The 21,175-nt window shown below is 42.8% G+C and overlaps 1 protein-coding gene across 1 annotated transcript in view; it reads right to left on the reverse strand.

Moving 5' to 3' along the window:
• Positions 1 to 17,969, reverse strand: part of METTL14 (methyltransferase 14, N6-adenosine-methyltransferase non-catalytic subunit) — a 37,889-nt gene extending 19,920 nt beyond the window's left edge. The window contains exons 1-6 of the mRNA XM_090036644.1: positions 17,864 to 17,969; positions 16,827 to 16,915; positions 14,728 to 14,815; positions 4,544 to 4,624; positions 4,136 to 4,223; positions 2,417 to 2,507 (exon numbers count right to left, since the gene is read on the reverse strand). Of these exons, the coding sequence (XP_089892770.1) occupies positions 2,417 to 2,507; positions 4,136 to 4,223; positions 4,544 to 4,624; positions 14,728 to 14,815; positions 16,827 to 16,915; positions 17,864 to 17,935 (509 nt within the window). The 5' untranslated portion in view covers positions 17,936 to 17,969. The remainder of the gene's footprint in view (positions 1 to 2,416; positions 2,508 to 4,135; positions 4,224 to 4,543; positions 4,625 to 14,727; positions 14,816 to 16,826; positions 16,916 to 17,863) is intronic.
• Between the last annotated feature and the right edge of the window lie 3,206 nt (positions 17,970 to 21,175).

The raw sequence follows: 21,175 nt of genomic DNA on the forward strand, positions 1-21,175 counted from the left end.
TGAACAGGGGGGTTAGGAGGTTGTAGATCCCTCAGACCTTATTAAAACTATTGTTTGCAAAAAAGGAGCCCTCTTCCTTGAAGGTGCTATTAGGATTGGAGGAGAAAAAACAGGGCATCCATTTGTATGTCCAGATCTGGTACAACACTGACCTTTTCCACAGAAATTGGTTATGGGCACAGAATGCATTTAAAGAATGTCTACAATTAGAAAACAAACCAGTTGCTTCTCATCTCAGCTCCTCGTCAGAGAGAAATTTATAGATTTCACAGCTCAGACAAAAATCTATTTTTACTTTGAGTTAGGGAGACAGACGGGTGGCAACCCTAAGACATTTCACAGACGTTATTTTAATTGTCCAAGGGCAACTAAAAATGTTGCTGTATGATGGAAACACTGAGTAATGTGGGTGACTTCACAGGCAAACAATAGGCTGTTGGTAGGGGGAGACGGAGGGGGTAGGGGGAATGGGACAGGGGAAAGAGCCTTGCAAGCTTGTGCTGGTGGAGCGGGGCAAACTAGAGAACCCCAACTGTGCAGGGGACATTTCCTTGCTGCTCGACCTTGGCCAGGGAACCCCAGGCCAGGACCAGCCATGTTAGGTCTTTTCCCACTCCCTGCACAGCAGGAGGACAAGTCTGACTGTCCTTTTATGCCTCTAGCAGGCTTAAGATCCAGCACAACTCATCCTGGCCCAGGACCCCTAGTCTGGGTCATGGGGGATCATGTACCTCCTGCTTCAGCAGCCTTATTCCAGCTTGTACACAAGTGTTGTGAGGGTGACTGGATGAGGGTCCCAGGGCAGCAGCTAGGACTGTGACGACAGCCCTTGCTTCCCTGCAGGTATGAAGGAGCAGACAGCATGCCTGTCACCCCTACATGAGGCTCTGTGCTGCATTAGATAGCCCAGGCTGCTGCTCTGGGACTGGTGGAGAAGGTGGGGGAGAGGAGCAATGCACTGTGGGATGCTGAAGGACCTGACAAAGTCCAGTCACTGGATGTTTAACTCGCTTCACGCTCAAATTAAATCACAACAGAAACCAGTTATAAAGATACTCCACATTTAACAAGTAACATCTTCATGGTTTGTCTGTCATTCTATCACGATATGTTCCCTGAATGTGTGGCATGTAACAATTTATGATGCAATTAAAGAGTTATTTTCTTACAATAGCTGTAACATCTGCCACAGGCCCAAAAATATAATACATCTTTAAGCTCTATATATGTTTTGCATATAAGGAGTGTGATCATATACAATGTACTGGGAATTCTGTTTTTAAATGGTATAATAAAGCATGATATAGGGTAAAAGCAACATATTTCTGAGATTTAAACACACAAAAATGATACCTGCCCAATCCACCTATATTTTCCCTTCTTAAACAGTGCAAATTATTGTTATAGCTCCATGAAAACGTAAATTCTCAGTATCCTGAATCTCCTGACTCAGACAAAGGTATCTTCTAACCATACAGCCAGAAGGGGATTTTTCTATTGATTTTATTTTGTCTAATTAGGGGATACCATTTGAACTGACGAGTTTTGCATTAATGCAATAAAAAAAGGTAGTATTCAAAATGCTACCATAAGCGAATAATAGTGAGAGTATAAATAATTAAATTTAACATTTTTGAAGCTCTCATCAGGTTTCAGAATTCTTTCATTGAAATTAGCATATAATTAGCATTTCTCAGTTATTCTGAAATTTCAAAGGACTGTGCACATAGAAGTGCTAAAAGATTCTTCTTCCTGAATGCAGATTAAAATTAACACACTAATTTACTTTCATAAGGTTTTAACCAAGCAGGATAAACACATTGCATATTTCAAATTAGAGCTGAAAATCTGCAGAAACTTGAAGGTTAATTAGGTTTAATACATAGCTTCAGATTTTCTTATTTTAACATAGATCAGAACAGAATGGAAACCAATATATCTTATATCTTATTCACACATAAGGTATTCCTATTGTAAGAACAACCTTTTCATAATATTCGGGTCAAAGTCTTAAAGAGGCGATTGTCTTTTTTTTTTTTTTTTTTAAAAGGCTTCCTTGTGGTTTGAAACTATAACATGTTAAACTTTGATTATTTCTCCTTTCTGGCTGCCAGGTATGTTTGCATCTCAGTGAGGCTGAAAGTACAGTTTAAAAAACAGAGCTTTAGTTTTTATAAACAATCATTCTCCAGTGAAAAAAAAAATCTAATCTATATATAAACACCAATTAAACCCCTAGATTAAATTACCCAAAATAAAAGTTATATTGTTTTGAAGTTTTGGTGATTTAATTTACATATACAAAACAGAAATAGAAAGTGTAAATCTTTAACAGGTGCTGAAAGATTTGTGGAGCAGACAGCTAATATTAAACCAGTCTGGAGAGGGGAAACCAGTTTCTAACAAAAACACTTACATGGGGGGAGTGTTAGATTTAGCAATTAGCTCATCCTTCAGTCTAATGAGTTCTCGAAGTTTCGGATATTCTTCAAACCTGTCTGCTAAGCCTGAGTTGAAGAAAACATGCTGTTAAATTTAAACATTTTCTGTGGCAGTAAAAGCTATAAAGCAGACAACCCCAAATATTAACTCAACTTTACTGCAATTTGCAACTTACAAAGTTCTTTTATGTTTGTTCATCCATTCAGTTTAAAGCTCATGATCTACAAGGAAACATTCTCCTTTACTTTTTGTCAAAATTCCTGGTTTATTGTATTTAACCAGTAGTTCTAACATGCCTCCCAATTTAATGGAAAAAACGGACTGAAAAGTTAATTCTCACACTTGCTAACACTGCAGGTATCTGAGCAAATATAAACAGCATTTCCTCCTCTCTCTCACAAGTATTTCATCTACATGAAACCCTCAGGGTTACCAGAAATAATGGCCACAAAGTAAAGAATAGATTTAGATTGGACATAAGGAAGAAATTCTTCATGGTGAGGGTTGCCAAAATATGGAATGGGCTTCCAAGGGAGGTGGTGCATTCCCCTACCTTGGAGGTGTTCAAGAAGAGATTGGATAGGCATCTGGCTGGGGTTACTTAACCCCAGTGCTCTTTCCTGCCTGGAGCAGGGGGTCAGACCCAATGATCTGCCAGGTCCCTTCCAACCCTAGAAATCTATGAATGAACATGAATGAAAACAGTCATGCTGGCTTGGTTATGGCTGCTACCTTGCTGCCTCCCTGAACAGCAATGTGAGGGGAAGAAAAGCCAAAACCGCATATTAGTAGTAATGTAAACCAAATGCTAACAGCATAGTGGTCTGAAAATAATTTTCACAGAGGAATAAGACTCAGTTTAGGACCTGAGATGTGTTACAACCTGCTTTTTTGGAAGTACTCTACCGACTTCGGAGCTAAAGCTCCTTTTTTAATAAAAGAACTGAAAGGAACTTGTTTCCTGCTAGAAGACATGCATGGTCCAGAATATGAAGAATTTATTACAAATGCCAAATTCATGTCACAACCTGTAAAAATGGATATTGAGAACATTTGGTGTTAATCACTCAGTAGATGGCGGGAGGAAGTAAGTTTATATTGCAGCAGCATCCAGATGTCATATCAGCATAGGTTTTGCATTAGCACAAAGACGTGTTTTGCACCCTGAAATCTCATTTTACCTTGCACTGAACCTATGCTTTATAAAAAGACAGCTGGATGAATTTAGTACTGTCCAGCATATGTACAACTATACTGACTTAAACTGTTATGCCTTCCTGACATGATCTTTGGTACTAACCTATCTTGCAGAGGCGTTATTTTCTGTATTTTATACATCAAGAGAAAGACTGATGTCGAAGGTACTTCTGTGGCAATAAGCTGGATCAGGATTAGAAAACAGTCATCCATAGGATTGAAGGACAATTTATCAGTCCACTAGACCACACTGCTTCTCTGAACAAGAGCTCCATAGTCAGAACTAACTGATTTACTGTGAAGTGGGAAACCACCTAAGGGGTACTTCATCTTCATATTTAACTTGTACAGCAGGAAATACAGTCAAGTTTTATCCAAGTCTCTCTCATTCCCTTATTTTTATAGAAATCAAAATAAAAGTAAAAATAAAATCAAGCATAGATGCAAAAGGTGCAGAAAAATAAGAAAGTCAGTTGTTAGGACTACTCTGACATACCCACATCTCTGATAAAGTTCTGAGGCCTGTGCCCGGTATCCACGAAGTGTTGGCAATAATCATTGTGAGGATTTAAGCTCTGGGTTCCCTATAAAAAAGGAAGGAAGAAAATGACACACAGTTCACACACATTAGCAACATATAAACTAGGAAATCCTAACTGTTGTAAGACTATTCTACCCCTTTCCTCAACCTGTGTTCTTAAACTAAAAATATCTCAATTACTACAATTTTTAGCTGTTGATGCAGGTTCACTGTGGCTCAGCTTGGCCTGAAACATGGCCTATTTATTAATTTGATAATCAGGGGGTGCCAATTCTCCCCTCAATCATATTTTAAACTGCATCAGCTATGGAAACAGCTTAAGGCAACCATATCAAGGTAGATCTAACTGCAGGAATAGCTTACCTTAAGGAATGTACTGGAATCTTTGTAAATCTCTTCTTCATAGGGCAGGTTCTCTTCATCTTGCTGCAGCTCTACTTCATCCTTTGGAATAAAGCACATTTTATAGGCATGTAGGCTCATGTGGTTTCTCTCCTCATTATGATTCCGCTTCTTAATGAAGGAAGAAGTGGGTTGTTTATGAACATTAGGTTCCTGCAACAGTAGATCATGAATGGTTCCAATGCCAGTTTCGGAAAAGAATAAATAACTGACATGTTGCAGAAAGGCCTCTTTTCCTCCTCATTACTGAGCAGGCTGGGTTAGTTACCAAGGTGACCTTAGAAATAATGAGCCAGGTAAAGGCTATTCATTTTTAACACCCTGTGGTGTGGCAATTGATACAAAGCAAGGCAGAGAAGTGCTCTGTCCTGAAAAGCATGAACTCTAATAGACTAAGGAAGCAACATATTTTGCTAAAACTATCTGCTGGAAGAAACCCTTGCACAGCTATCCCCAGTTAAAACATCTCCTGATCAAGGAAAACTGGCAAGACTTTTAGTAATTAAACAGATTCCCTCCATGATTCAATTACAGTTGAGGCTGTAATGAGTCACTAGGGCACATCATATTTATTTCCCCTCTCTCTCAAATGCCTGAAAATATCTGATTGGCTATCAACTTTGCAAAAATTGTGAGTGGCCAACTATAAATCGAAAGAGGATGCTATCTTCAGAAAAGTACAAGTAAACTACTTTGCCCATATAAGTAAACATCATCTAAAAATTTCCTACACGTATTTTTTTTTTTAAATGACAAAAGGTGCCCATGAAGCATTCTGAAACCTAACCCGCTACACTGTTCAAGGCTGAAATCAGAGAAAAACCAATTATTCTTTCTTCATCTAATCTTTTATTTTTTCCATCAGTAAAATGAGCAAACATGTATTTTCACCACAAAACTGCCGCAAAGTATTGTCAGACTAGTTGAAGTAGTACCTACCAGAATAATATACAAAGAAAAATACTATATTTCATTCACCAGCTAAGTTTAAATGGAAGCATCAGACACCAAAAAGGACAAATACATTTTTACATCACAATACATTTAGTAGCACTGCTGCTGTCAGGTTCCCTCAAAAGATCTTCCTAGCTCTAAAAATAAGCAGAACACTTAATTTTGAAATATGTCATATAAAAAACTCAGTATATGTTATTTAGAGAATGCACTACTGATTTAACAACCCCTAAAACTGAATTCAAATGATTAACTTACCATATCTTATGCTGAAAAAATGTAAGGATAATGTGATAGAAGGGCATGTATGTGTACTTATTTATAGAATAACTTACTTACTTTAAACTTACTTTAACAGACCACTGTAAAAAAACCATTAAATTTAAAATGTCAAGATGCTAGCTCCATAACTGAGGAGTTATCAAGCAGGAAAAAATAAGGTCAAATCTTTTTGACTTAAGGAAGGCAGATGGTTTTATATATGAGTAAATTAGTCTATGCCTTGATTCTTCAAAAACATTTCTGCTACTAGTTATTCGTAGATTGTAAGGGGCTGGAAGGGACCTCGCAAGATCATCAGGTCGAGCCCCCTGCACTAGGCAAGAAAGACAACTGGGGTCAGGTGACCCCAGCGTGGTGACCATCCAGTCTCCTCTTGAAGATCTCCAGGGGAGGTGATTGCACCACCTCTGGAGGGAGCTTATTTCATAGTCTGGACACTAACTGTGAAGAAGTTTTTCTTTGTGTTAAGCTTGAAATGGTCTTCCAGGAGTTTGTGGTCATTAATCCTGGTTTTCCCCAAGGGTGCCCTGATGAACAGCTGTCCGCCAAGCCTTCTCTTTTTTAGGCTGAAGAGGCTCAAGTCCTTCAACCTTTCCTTGTATGGCTTGCCTTGCAAATCTCTGATCATATAGGTGGCTCTTCTCTGGACTCTCTCAAGCTTTCCCATGTCCTTGTTGAAGCACAGCACCCAGAACTGGACACTGTACTCCAGCAGCAGTCTCACCAATGCTGAGTAAAGTGGAAGAATCACTTCCTTGGTTTTGTTTGAGATGCCTCGGTTGATGCATGCCAGAGTATTGTTTGCCCTGCTGGCTACAGCATTGCACTGACAGCTCATGTTCCTACTATGGTCTATTATTACCCCTACATCCCTTTCAGTCGTGGTTCTAGTCATCATGGCGTCACCGAGTCTGTATGTTGGGGATTGTTTAACGCCATATGGAGCACCTTACACTTCTCAGAGTTGAACTTACAAGTTCAGAGTTGAACTTACACTTCTCTTGGCACCCCCTTGATGCTCTTAACTGAGTGTCCTGGGGGTCCGAAGCGTTTACTTTGAAAAAATTAGAGAGTGTTCAAAGCAGGTTGGTCGCTGGAAGACTCCAGCAAGGAATAATGGAATAGGACTCCGGTTCTATTTTGTTGGTTTTCGGAACTGGGGCCATGATTAAGAGGGATGGCCGGGGGCATTCGTATTGTGCCACTAGAGGTGAAATTCTTGGACCGGCGCAAGACAAACCAAAGCGAAAGCATTTGCCAAGAATGTTTTCATTAATCAAGAACGAAAGTCAGAGGTTCGAAGACGATCAGATACCGTCGTAGTTCTGACCATAAACAATGCGGACTAGCGATCCAGCGCCGTTATTCAAAAAAAATTAACATCTTCATTAATGATGTGGACATTGGAGTCAGGAGTGGACTGGCCAAGTTCGCCGATGACACCAAACTTTGGGGCAAAGCATCCACACCAGAAGACAGGTGGGTGATCCAGGCTGACCTGGACAAGCTCAGCAAATGGGCGGACGAGAACCTGATGGTGTTTAACACCGAAAAATGCAAGGTTCTCCACCTTGGGAGGAAAAACCTGCAGCATCCTTATAGGCTCGGCAGTGCTACGTTGGATAGCACTACAGAAGTAAGAGACTTGGGGGTCATCATTGACCACAAGATGAACAAGAGCCTGCAATGCGATGCTGCGGCTAAAAAAGCGACCAAAACGCTGGCTTGCATCCATAGATGCTCCTCGACCAAATCCCGGGACGTCATTCTCCCCTTGTACTTGGCCTTGGTGAGGCCGCAGCTGGAGTACTGCGTCCAGTTTTGGGCTCCACAATTCAAAAAGGATGTGGAGAAGCTTGAGAGAGTTCAGAGGAGAGCCACGCGCATGATCAGAGGTCAGGAAAACAGATCTTATGATGATAGGCTGAGAGACATGAGACTCTTTAGCCTGGAAAAGCGCAGGCTCAGGGGTGATCTGATGGCCACCTATAAGTTTATCAAGGGTGACCACCAGGATCTGGGGGAACGTTTGTTCACCAGAGCGCCCCAAGGGATGACTAGGTCGAACGGTCATAAACTCCTGCAAGACCGTTTCAGGCTGGACATAAGGAAGAATTTCTTTACTGTCCGAGCCCCCAAGGTCTGGAACAGTCTGCCAGCGGAGGTGGTTCAAGCACCTACATTGAACACCTTCAAGAGTAAACTGGATGCTTATCTTGCTGGGATCCTGTGACCCCAGCTGACTTCCTGCCCTTTGGGCAGGGGGCTGGACTCGATGATCTCCCAACGTCCCTTCCAGCCTTGATGTCCATGAAATTTATGAAATCATCTGGTTCCGATCCACCTAACTTGCTAGACTGTCTATGTCTACCTGTATCTCCAACCTACCTTCCAGTGTGACCACGCTCCCCACATAACTTGGTGTCACCTGCAAACTTGGCCACTGAGTTCTTTACCTCCACATGCAAATCATTGATAAAGATGTTGAAAAGCACCCCTAAGGGACACCACTGGCCACTTCTCACCAGAATGACACAGATCCATTCATTAGAACGCTCTGGTTCCTAACCTGCAGCCAGCTTCCTACCCACCTGACTGTCGAGCAGTAAGCCCGCAATCCTCCAGTTTTCCTGAGAACATCATGGGATACCAGATCAAAGGCCTTTTGGAAGTCTAGGTACACAATGTCAATCTCCTCTCTCTTATCCAGGTGGCAAGTTACCTGGTTGTAGAAGGAGATGAGATTGGTAAAACAAGACCTACCCACAATGAAGCCATGCTGGCTGTCATTCAGAATCCAACCTTCTGCAAGTGTATCGTACTTTAGACTCTTTGATGAATTTTTCCAGGATTTTCCCTGGGATAGAAGTTAGGCTAATTGGCCTATAGTTACCCAGGTTCTCTCTCACCCCCTTGAAGATGGGCACAATGCAGCTAAATGGAGTATAATTATATTTCAATGGAGTGAGGAGGGTCAAAATATACTGTGGACTTAAACATATTATTCACTTAACGCATACATAGCTAGTATTTCTTATACTGTAGGGAACCGGCAAAAAAACGAGACTAGTAACACATTATTTATACTATAGGAAAATATAGGCAAAGATATGGAAGCAAATAGAAAATGGGATTTAAACATGTCATACTGATTTAATTATCATTCTATGACAAGATAACAGACTTCTTGGATAAGACTAATGTGGTAAACTTAATTTATCTAGATTTTTTAGCAAAGCTTTTAATAACATGCCTCATATGAAATTCTGGCCACCCTGGAGAGGATGGGAACAAGCACTGCAACTGTGAAGTGGTTAAGGAGTTTGCTTAAAGTGCTATTAGCATGGGTTATGCTGAAAAGCAAGATATTTCACTGGAATATGGTTACCACCAACGTTCCTCAGGGATCAACCTTAGGACGAATCCCCATTACAAATGTTTATGTTCCTGGAACTAGGTTTGTCCTAGTAAAATTAGCAGCTGACACTAACTGAGAGTTATTGCTTTATATGAAAGAAAATGGGAGTCTTAATGCAAGAAGATTTAGAAAATCTTGTGGAACGGAACATCAGAAATGGAAAGAAGTTTAACAGTGTAAAGTGAAGTGTATTTACAGACCGATAAGAACTTCAACTATAAGATAAGGGTACAGAGACTGGAGAAACCTGAGGGCAGGAGGGACAAACATAAATGTATTGGTTGACCTTATGGTCCTATGAAACACGAATGCGACAGCTGAAGCAGGGCAATGCAATCCTAATGTATATTAGGGAAGATGTACTTAGTAAAGACCAGGTGGTACTACTACCACTGTGTGTGCCTTTCAGAGTTGCAGTTACCAATGTTCAGAAAAAGATTACCTTATAATGGAGAAAATTCAAAGATGGGCCATTAAAACAGTTAATGGAACTGACAACTCTTCTTTTGAAAGCATATTAAAGGATCTTAGTTCATTAGCTTAACAAAACAGAGATGAAGAGGTTTTTTTTTGCCTGGGTGAATTGATGCTCCTACCAGTACTTAGAGAAGCCAGATAGGTTTGTGATTCTCTCTTCTGCGTAGGACCAGTTCAACAACCAAATTCAGTCAGGAAGCAATTTCTGGATGAGATCAAATGTGTACAGACTCTGGGAGACTTCTGCTTTCCTCAGAGACATGGGCCATGGTGCTTTCTTGAGATTATCTGAGCATATATTAACCGCCTACATCCTTGTCATCACAGTGGCAAGGCACTGGCCATGCCTTCATCCGCTTTACCTATGGCACAAGTGTCAGCCATAGTTTGTGGGCTAGACCCAGCCCATGGAAATAGGTCATCAGCCTGCAGCACAGATTGTTGTGGTTCCCAGAACTGTCATGCCAGGATAGCCAGTATCGAGGGAATTAGTGCTGGCCTGCCCCTCACCTTCTGTCAAATTTCTAGTTTTCAATTGCTGTTCAGCAAGCAGCATGGTCTGGAACTGGCCCACTAGAAGCCCTTCTGTCTGGAGCCTGCTCACCAAGTCATTTAAGTTTGACGCAGCTCAACTATGACATATTATCATGTGCTCTTGGTGTTTCATATACTGTGTCTTGCACTCGTGAGAGGTTTTGAAGTGGGAATTATAGGGAGTCCTTGTGTAAATGGCTGCTTGCAAATGCAGGGGACTAGACGCAGTAGACCAGGTTCCTTCCAGTTCTAGGTTATGCACTGAGCTAACATACACATGATGATAGAATACTATGTTTATATTCTTAATAGCAAGAATGCTTGTTATTATAAATGAGATGTGATTTTGCATTTCATTTTTAAGCAAAGATTCTAAAAATAAAAATGACTCCTTGGATAAATGCATACTTGGAAGAAAAGTTGGAAAACATATAGCTTTAGTATTTAATAGTTCAGATCCAGTTATCTTAGGTATAGCAAAAGGTATTCATCTTCAGAGAGAAAGGTGATTTTAAACTAAAGTGTTACTCAAACCTGTTTGATTTTAAAATAATATAAAAATAATTCATCTTGTGTTAATGTAGCTATCAATATAGTATGTATAATATACTTAAACGTGTAATCTATTTTACAATACAGGCAGTCCTCGACTTACAACGTTTCAAGTTACAACATTTATAAATTGACAGCCCGTTTCAACTTTCTGATGTCAGTTTCAACTTTACAACACTTGATTCAATGTGACGCCACGCCACGCCACGCCAGCAAACAAGTTTTCTGTGTCACCCATCTCCCTGGAGAACATCTGTCCAAACTTCCTTGGACATTTTCTTTAAGAAAGCAGACAAGACTCCAGAAAAACCTGCAGCCAAAACTCCTGACAAGATCCCAGCCAAGAGCCCTTCAAAAAATCCAGCAAAGCCACATCAAAGAAGTCCTTCCAAATCAATATGATTGCTATTTACAATATGAACACATTTATGTAGCTATATTACTTATCTATAATTGATCGAGTACAAAATTTTGGGGTATTTTTGGTGAAAATAGGGTATCGGGCCTTGGTTCAGGAACCAGTCTCCCATTTATAATACTGTTTCTTATGAGAAAATTGGTTCCGAGTTACAACGCTTTGACTTAAGACACAGTTTTCAGGAACCAATTGTGCCATAAGTCCGAGGACTGCCTGTACTGCATTTCCTTTAATGTATCATTTGTTAACACACGATAAAGTTCATGTCACCAGCAATAAATATATAAACCAAATAAAAATTCAATGGAAAAATAAAATATAATGGAAAAAAAATAGATGGCAGTTAAATCAATATTAGTTTATCTTATAACATATAAATATATTTAAGACATACAATACAAAAAAGAGTTTATTTCAGGGAAGGCAAAGGACCATCATAATAACAGTTAATCATGGTTAAATATTTGATCCTGAATATTTTTTCTCCTTCAAAAAGTTCTTCCTCCTCCTCTCATCTGTGGCGTCCAATAGATAGGCTCCAAGTCACTAGTTGATTGCCCCATATATATCTAGTCATGCAGTCCAGACCTTAGACTGCAAGCACCTCTCTAAGCAAGGGCCATTTTTTTTCAACTTACAATTTACTGAAGAAAATGAAGGTGCACCCATTATCAGGTTCCACTATAATAGACATAATAGTGGGCTACAGGGACTCAGATTATGGAAGAGGCAGTTTTATTTTGGTTCCAATTTCATCACCAATCTTTAATATGTTTACACTTATTAGAATTAATCTAGGTATTAAAATATTATTTATTCTATGGCTCCAGTCTTTGAAGATACCATAGGGGAAGAAACTTAAGTCTTCTGCTTGAAACAAAAGACTGGTATTCATGAGCACAAAGTTCTCTTTCATGTTTTATCACAGGATTTTCTATGGATCTTAAGCAGCAGTCTCCCATGCTTCGTTTTCCTTATTTTTCAATGAAGATTATATCTATTTCTCCATCAGAAAGTGAGTTATCTGTAAAGTGCACTACAATATTTAGATGGAGAGGAGTACAACAGTGTTATAAAACAGGTAATACCCAGTGATTTCATTAAGAAAGGACCATCTCACCTCCACTGCACAATTTTTTAACATTGTGAAGAAAAAATACAATTATTGTATCTCATGGTGTACAAGTTGAGTTTTGAAGCCCATTTCCTCTGTAGGAGTAGCACTATCACCTCCAACTATACCGGGAGCCTTTGCTGTCAATTTAAATTTTGACTAAAGGCATACGCCTCACTTCTTTCTTTAAAAATATGTCCTCCAGTTTCGCCACTGTTACACATGCAAATATCCTCCTGATCATAAAATCTAGGGTTCACCTTCAATTCCTTTACCTTCTCCCTTAACCTGCCACTTTTCAAATCAAACTTTAAAATAAAAAAAATAAATATAATTTTTTTTTTAAAAAATCAGCACTGCAAATTCTTGGCCAGGGACTGATTTCTCATATTCAGGAAATCCAGTGTTGGTCCTGAGGCTGATTTTGTTCAATATCTTCATCAATGACTTGGACGATAGCATAGAATGCACCCTCAGCAAGTTTGCAAATGACACCAAAATGGGGAGAGTAGTAGATATGCTGAAGGATACAGTTAGGATCAGAGACCTCCACATATTGGAGGACTAGACCAAAAGAAATCTCTTGCAGTTCAGCAAGGACAAGTACAAAGTCCTGCGCTTGGGGCAGAACAGTCCCATGCACCAGTACAGGCTGGGGACCAAAAGGCTAAGCAGCAGCTCTGCAGAAAAGAGGAGTTACAGTGGACAATAAGCCAAATACGAGTCAACAGTGTTGCCAAAAAGAGTCCTTGCTGTCAAGAAGGCTAAAGACACACTGAGCTACTTTGGTAGGAGGCTAAAGACACACTGAGCTACTTTGGTAGGAGTGTTGCCAGCAGATCAAACGAAGTGATTATTTCCTCTATTCAGCACTGGTGAGGAGTACTGCATCCAGTTTCAGCCCCCCCCCCGCACTACAGAAAGGATGTGAACAAATTGGAGAGAGTCCAGCAGAAGGCAAAAGAAATAGTGAGGGGACTCAGGCACATTACTTCTGAGGGGAGCTGAGGGAACTGGGCTTATTTAGTCTGGAAAAGAGAAGACTGGGGGGTGATTTAACTGCAGCCTTCAACTACCTGAAGGGAGTTCCAGAGAGGATGGAGCTAGACTGTTCTCAGTGGCAGCAAACAAGAACAAGGAGCAATGGTTTCAGTTTGCAGCAAAGGAAGTTTAAGTTAGATATTAGGAAAAACTCTTACTAGAGCATAGTAAAACACTGAAATAGGTTACACAGACAGGTTGTGGACTCTCCATCCTTGGAGGTTTTTAAGACCTGGCTACACAAAGCCTTGGTTGGGGAAGAGCTATTTGGGGATGCCCTCTTAAGGTCCTTTCTGACCCTAATTTTCTGTGATTCTATGATTACTGAAAACTCATGCATTGGAAGGGTCAGGCAGCAAATGTAATAATTTCATACAAAACAAATGCCAGGAATAGCTTCCTGAATAATTTATCTGACCAAAGGCCCCTCCTACCCACACCCTGAATCTTCTTTTGCTTGCCCTCCAACCCATGAAGTTCATCTTAACTCTACCCTTACAAAACACATGCAAACTAGTCTGTTTTATCTCTGTCCTTTCCCTCTTCCTTCTCCTAACTGCTTTTATCATGCCCTGCTCTCTGGAATACATGAACCTTTCCCACTGCTATATACTGTACATTTTCCAAAACAAAGTGCTCTAGCTGTAACCAAAGAAGTTCCATCATTGCCTAAAGTCTTCTCTTCCGTTTGTGTGAAAGTTGTAAAGAAGAGCCAAGGAAAATACTTAATGCAGAACAACATTTTTAAACAGCCACAACATGAGACCTCACAAAAGCATGAAATATAATCCTAAAATTTTTAGGAAGTAGGACTTCCCACTGAGTGATCCTTTGCCATATTAACATGAAAGTTCAGCACTTTAAGGCTAAGTGCAGATGTTTTGGGATGGAGGTTGGGGGCGGGGGGGGGGGGAAATCAGGGGAAGGTTGGATCACATTAAAAATGGCCACTCAATCTAAGGGAAGGGAGGGAGAGAGAAAGGGAGCTGGTTAGTCTATAGGGGGTGGGGTCAGGGGTGTTTATCCTAGCCCCGGCACTGCATGAGTAACTGTACTGAAGTTTGATTTACCGATCTAACCTAGATTGATTAAGTTTGAGCATACATTGATCCTTAGACCAGGTTCTGCCATTTTTGGACTGGTCTACGTGCACAGAACTTCTGTATTCTTATGGGTTTAGACTGATTTCCGATCACTGAGACCAGGTCTAAGTTTAAGGGTCCACACCTGGAAGAACTAAATTAAATTGGGTAGTCATTTTAAAAAGTGATCTAACCTCCCTCTATCCACCCTTGAATGTCTGCACTTAGTCTAAAAGTCTGCTTTCCTGACTATATTATTTACTGTCTTTTTACCTTATAATCTTCAATTTCTTCTTCATCAGCCTCCCCCTCATCTGGATATTTGCGTTTTAGACCTGGTGCTGAGGTATCATAAGAAGCCCTAAAAAATATAAGAAAGATCCAAACAAAGTAATTGGTTAGGACATATTTCAATATCTAATGAGCTGCATTATTTCAAATTGGTTATGACATATTTCAAAATCTAACGATCTGCATCAACTGTGTACAGGTTTGTGGCCTGAATTTAAACAGATGGTTTTCACTTATACATTTCTAAAATCACTTTGCATTTTTCAGCTTAAGAAGCCATATCTATCAACATGCCATCAAACATCACATTACTCTGTGCTGTTTTAAACTGATTGGATCACAAGGATACAGTCAAAGCAATGTAAAATCTGAGTTATTCACTATCTACTGAAATTCAGGCTTGCCTGCCTGTACAGTTGCATAGTGAATGAATTTACAGCATTCTGCCCTGTTATAACCTTTTGCCCTTGTATAAACATCAAAAACAAGCTACTTTGCACACACTACATGCTAAAAGTGCCTACATAGGGAGTTACTGCAGATAACAAGTGTATTTTAAGTTAGAAGCTAGATGGCTAAGACCTTCTTGCCTTATAAGCAGCACCTCACTTTACAGAATTTCTTCACAGATCATAATGTTCATGATTTGGCCCCATTAAGACTTAGCTGATCAAGAGGTCTTGTTTTAATGGGTGGGCAATTATTTGGGCTTGAAGACCACATAGGGCATTTGGATGAGATGTCACAGGCCGGGTCAGCAGTGCCACCCCACTTCCCCCAGACAACAACTTACCAAAACTCCCTACAGGGCTTTGGAGAGGTGGGAAGCAGTGTTCAAGAGCAGGACAGGCAGGTGAGGCTGGGATCATGTGGCTGGGTCATGGGGCAGTGACAGCTCAGGGCAAAGCCGAGCCATGATCAACTCCCTGCACTCCTTGCCTGGGTGGGGCTGTGTATGCATGTGGGAGGGGCTGCCTGGACACAAGGTTCCAGGAGCCAGACGGCAGTGAGGGGTGGGAGGCGGCGGCGGGGGGGGACACATGTGGCAGAGCTCACCCAGGTGGTGCAGTCGGTGGCTGCCCCTGAAGTGCTCCGCATGGGGCCAAGTCCTGCCCAGGGCAGCACATGCAGCACCCTCACCCACGCCCACCAAGCTGGCCTCGGCCAGCAGGCAGCTTCTGGCAGGGCTGTTTCCAGTACACCTGCAGCCAGCCGGGTGCTGCTCTGCTCCCCTCACCTCCAGCGGTAGCTCCTCCTCCTGCTGCCACCCCTACTGTGCCACTTCAGGTGGGCAGGAAACTCCAGCCTGGTGGCTCCAGCTGGAGACAAAAGGAGTACAGCGGCACTGGGAACAGCACCATGGGAAACTGCGCCCATTGGTCTGAGCCTGGGCCTGGACAGGAGCGCAGCACAAGCTGCCCCAGCAGAAATGAGTGGGGCTTCGCCCAATGTGGAGTACAGCAGGAGCAGTCACAGGCCAGATCCAGTCAGGTGGGGGGATGGATACAGCCTGTAGGTCGTATTTTGTCCACTCGTTGTAAAGGTTTGTATTATTTTTAAGGTTCTATGATCTGCCTCAAAAGACACTCAGGTTGAAATTCAGCTACTAAACTGCTAAAGAAAAATTCCTGATGCCTTTCTGCTGGCCAGAGAAACATTTTAAACCCTTATTCCTACAAAACAGAGTTTTTAGAGGTTTTTTTGCTTGTAATCATAACAAAAAGTAAAAGACCTCCAATAACATAACACAAGGAACTTCAGTAAAATAATAGATTTTTTACCCAAGAACTATGATTACATGGTATCAATCATTTGCATTCTACTTTTCATATATGGTTGCGTTTGTTTGGGTTTTTTTTAAATACATCAATGATTCTCAACCAGGGTGCTGCAGCATCCTGGGGTGCTATTAGCATTTTCCAAGGGCTGCTTTGAGGGTAACAAAGTTGAGAACCACTGAGAGAAAAGACAAAAAACTGCCTGTTGGCTGAAATTCGTCCAATCTACTTCCCTTTCCTCTTTCAAAGGAAGTCTTTAGTTCATTAGTGTAAGGGCTACACTAGAAATGCTTCAGTACAGACCTGCAGGTTTCCCTTGTTTCTGCAATTTCCCTCTGGTCATCTTTACTGTTCAATACTGCGCCGATGCTGTCAGCATTTTCAGCTCCTAACTGAAGGAAGGGCAAAACATACTCAGGAAAAGATAGATACAAACTAATATAGGTACAGAGATCATAAAACCTTATATATACCTAATCTGTTTTGATAGGAGATATAGATACACACGTCTTAGCCATCAATAGCTGTCGTCTATATATCTATATAGATATAGACATACGTAGATATAGATTTGTGCAGGTAGATATAACTATCAAGATATACAGAGTTATGGCTGGCTGTCTGTCGATCTATCTACATGTATCTATACAACGTATGTAGATCTGTATGTCCATATATCTATATATGTATCCATACATAGGTATCTACATATAGAAATATATAGATATCTACATATATAGATGTAGACAGAGACAGACCTACAGAATACATCACTGAAAGATAAAGGTGAAAATCTGAATAAAGCATCTGCCACTCAAACTCTGGACACGACATACCTTGGTTACACTTGACTACACCACATTCATCGCTACGCTGACATACAAAACCAGGAACTCATTCCTAAAATGCCGCTGAACCAACACAGCACTGGAGACCCCACGTGCTATTTAAGGCGTGCTGCGTACCAACCACCATAGATGTTGTGCATCTATTGCACAACAACTTCATGGCTGAATCTGAAAAGTCGCTGGGGCCCAGCCCATCATGCCTTAAACAGTGCATGCACCTGGGTTCAGTGGTGGTTTAGGAACGAGCTCCCCGTCATGTCTGTCAGCGCACACTTGGTGCAGGGACAGGCAGGTGGAAACGCGCCATAGCTGTAACGTCGGCCAGGGGGGCCGGGGCCCGCCCCCTCCCCTCACGCGGAGCATGGGAACAATCCCAGCGCGGCCCGCAGCTTCGCTCCCTTTCTCCGGAGAGGCTGGAACGTTGGGCGGTCGCCGGCGGGGGATAAGGGTCTTGTCCCATCCTCGGCCCGGCCCGGCCCGGCTGGGAGATACCTGCTGGGCCAGGAGCTGCCGCCGCAACTTCTGCCGCTCCCGGATCTCCTGCAAGCGGCTATTCATCGCCATGCCACCCAAGCCGGCGCCGCCCCACCATCGACGCCTGCTTCAGACGTCACTTCCGCTGCCGTTTCCAGGCTTGAAGCGGCTGCCTGTCTACGCCGGTCAGGTGATCCTAGCTCGTTGCCACAGTGGCCATTTTTACCGAGGGCAAAAGAGGCGGTTGCGCATGCGCGGAGGCGGCCGAAACTCAGCCTGAGGCAGGACGAGGGGGTGCAGAGACTGGGGCGTGGGGCTGCGGTTTGACCTTGACCCTGACTCTGACGCGCTGGTAGTGAAAGAGAAGCTTAGGATAGGTCAGGGGCTGCAGCGCTCTGTTATTTACCTGAGGATCATGCCAAACCATACCGAGCCCTTGGCCTGGGTTGTGCTAGGTGATAGATATACAAGGTTCTTTGGGTGAATCGGATATCTTTTATTAGACCAGCTTAAATAGTTGGAAAAAAATGTTTTAGCAAGCCTTCAGCTTTAAAACCCCCTTGTCAGGCTGAGGAAGTCTTTGTGTGCTCTTCAGATGAAGTTTAAAAAAACCAGAGGCCCCCCCACCCCCAAAAAAAATAACATGACAAAGTAGGCAAGACATAGTCAAACGCCAGCACCTTGTCCACAGTGTTCAACATCCGTCTCTTACCGAGCACCATAAAACACGACCTGGCCTTCTCTGGCCCCTTGGCCTCCAATGCTTTGCTGTTGGTCTCGGCCCGGGTGTGAATTACCGGGGAGCTCGGGGGGGCTGAGCCCCCCCATAAGAGATGAGAGCCCACCTGTAAGATTTGAAAATCATAACCTGGGGGGAGCTTCCAGAATGCTCCTTCACTTAGGTGGACTTGCTAATCAATGAACAGGATTAAATTTTTTTTTCTTTTCCAGAACCCCCCAAAGAGTCAAATTGTAATTCGAACTCAAGTTGCAGCTATACCTCAGTTATGGTTTTCTAGCTGCAGCTGGCTGGGACATAGAAGAGAGGTGGGTGCCAGGAAGGGCTGACAGAGGACTAACCAGCAGGAGAAAGGGTGGTTGAGAGAGTGGTATGGAGAGAGCATTGCAATGGAGAGAGGGTCCTTAGCACCTGTGGAGCAGAGAGAGCTGAGTAGGAATGAGATGTGCTATGAGTTATTATAATGAGCACCCTGCGGTGTCCAACGGGTCCCTTGACCCAGCCTGAACACATCACATGTCCCAGCTGGGCCTTGCAGCTGAGCCCCGCTCCCACACTTCTTCAGTACTGTCCCTCAGTGATGCAGTCTCCCTACATCGCAGCATGGGAGTAGGCACAGGCCCACAGCACCATGCCTGAATCCCTGTGTGGTGAGCCCATGGTGTAGAGTCCACATGATGTATGTTCCTCACTTGTTGACTGTGCAAGCAAATACCGTGAGGTCCCAAGCTGCTGCCTGCATTTTGTAGTGTAAAGGCAGAGTAGATGTGCATCTTTATAGACTAAGTAATATGGAGAAAGAGAGCATGAGCTTTCATGAACTCAGGTTTACTTCACCAGAGGTGACCAACCCCTTTACAGGCATAGCAGCTGAATGCACAAACCATGAAGCATGCAGCATCTCTTAACCTCATGGTCTAGTTTGTAACTTAATTGTTCTCCCATTTACTGTGCACTGCACAGGAGCTACCTAGTTTGGAAGTCATGTCCTCCCTTTATCTCAGGGGTGTCAAAATGATCTAGCCCAGCAGGCCGGATGAAGGGCACGGGGCCTGCCCTATGGGCTAGATTGGGTCCACGAACCCTCCCTGCATGCCAGATCCAGCGCACAGGGCAGGGAAGAATAATTAGAAGTTTAAATACAGAATGGGGGATAACTGGGTGGCAGCATGACTGAAAAGGATCTTGGGGTTTTAGTGGATCACAGACTCACAGACTCAACATGAGCCAGCTATGTGATGCAGTCACAAAAAAGCAAGATGTTGCACTGCATTAATGAGAGTATTAGATGCAAGACACAGGAGGTGACAATGCTATTCTACTTGGCACTGGTTAGGCCTTATATAGAGTACTGTGTGCAGTTCTGAGCTCCACATCTTAAGAAGGATGTGGAAAAGTCAGATGGCCCTGAAGCAGGCAACAAAACTGCTAAAGGGTTGGAAGGCAAGTTGTACAGAGAAAAGTTGAGACAGTGGTGTAACTAAGAGGCAAGTGACTGGGACAGCAGCCCAGGGTGGAGGGAAAGGAGCAAGAATAGCAGCGCTTCAGCTGTGCCACCAAAATGAACAGCCCTGCACCATGTGGCCCAAGGGCGCATACCCTGTTATGCCTCTGGGTTGAGGAAACTAAGCATGTTCAGCTTGAAGGAAAGACCATTATAAGGTACATGATAGCAGGCTTTAAATATTTGAAAAGCTGTCATAAAGGAAAGGGAGAAAAGCTGTCACAGAGGGTTGGACACAAAGCAACAAGTGTAAATTGTGGGAAAGTAGATTTAGATTGGATATCTGGGGAAACTTCCTTACTGCTAGAACAGTGAGACATTGGAACGAACTGTGCTGTGGACTCTCTTTCATGGGAGGTTTTCAAGAGAAGGCTGGATGAGCACTGGACATGGAAGATTTAAGAGTGGATGTCTGCATTTGTGCAGAGATCAGATGACCCTTAAGGTCCTTCCCGTTCTACAATTCTCAAGGCTTCAAGGCCATTTTTGGGTGGGAGGTGTCTTCTAATAGAAGCCTTGAAAATGTGGGATGCTAATCAGCTTCAGTGCTGCTGTTACCACAACACTAACTAGCTGGACATTTCAGGAGGATTGGTTGTTTACATCAAGTTTGGATACGAATGAACTCTGGTAAGTGCATAGCCCAAGGCCCTGCATTTGAATGGAGCACACTGGATCACACTAAGATTCATTGAAATACTTTTTTGAAACACAGCGCACAGAAATCAACTCTGGCACAGTTTGTTCCCTGGTGCAGTGTATATACATGTGCCCAGGACTGCAGCAGTTTGAGCCAGGGCAGAGCACCCCCAGGTTAGCAGGGTACCCGGGGGTCAGCCCCAGGCTCTGGGTGCCAATGTCAGGTGGTGGAGGGTCTGGCTGGGGCACAAGGGTGCTACAGTGTGGAGCTAGCCAGCAGGCAGCCCCTGCATGTAGCAACCTTGTGCCCCAGCCACCATCTACACCAGGGGCCAGTGACCCCTGGCACATATGCCAAGCATGGCATGCGAGGCCATTTTGCTCAGCATGCCACCGCCAGCCTGGGCTCTAGGCTGCTGCTGCCAGCCACGGAGCCCGGGCTGCTCCC

Source organism: Crocodylus siamensis, chromosome 2 (genome assembly GCF_052110815.1).
Source record: "Crocodylus siamensis isolate JL-2025a chromosome 2, ASM5211081v1, whole genome shotgun sequence".
NCBI classification, from domain to species: Eukaryota; Metazoa; Chordata; order Crocodylia; family Crocodylidae; genus Crocodylus; species Crocodylus siamensis.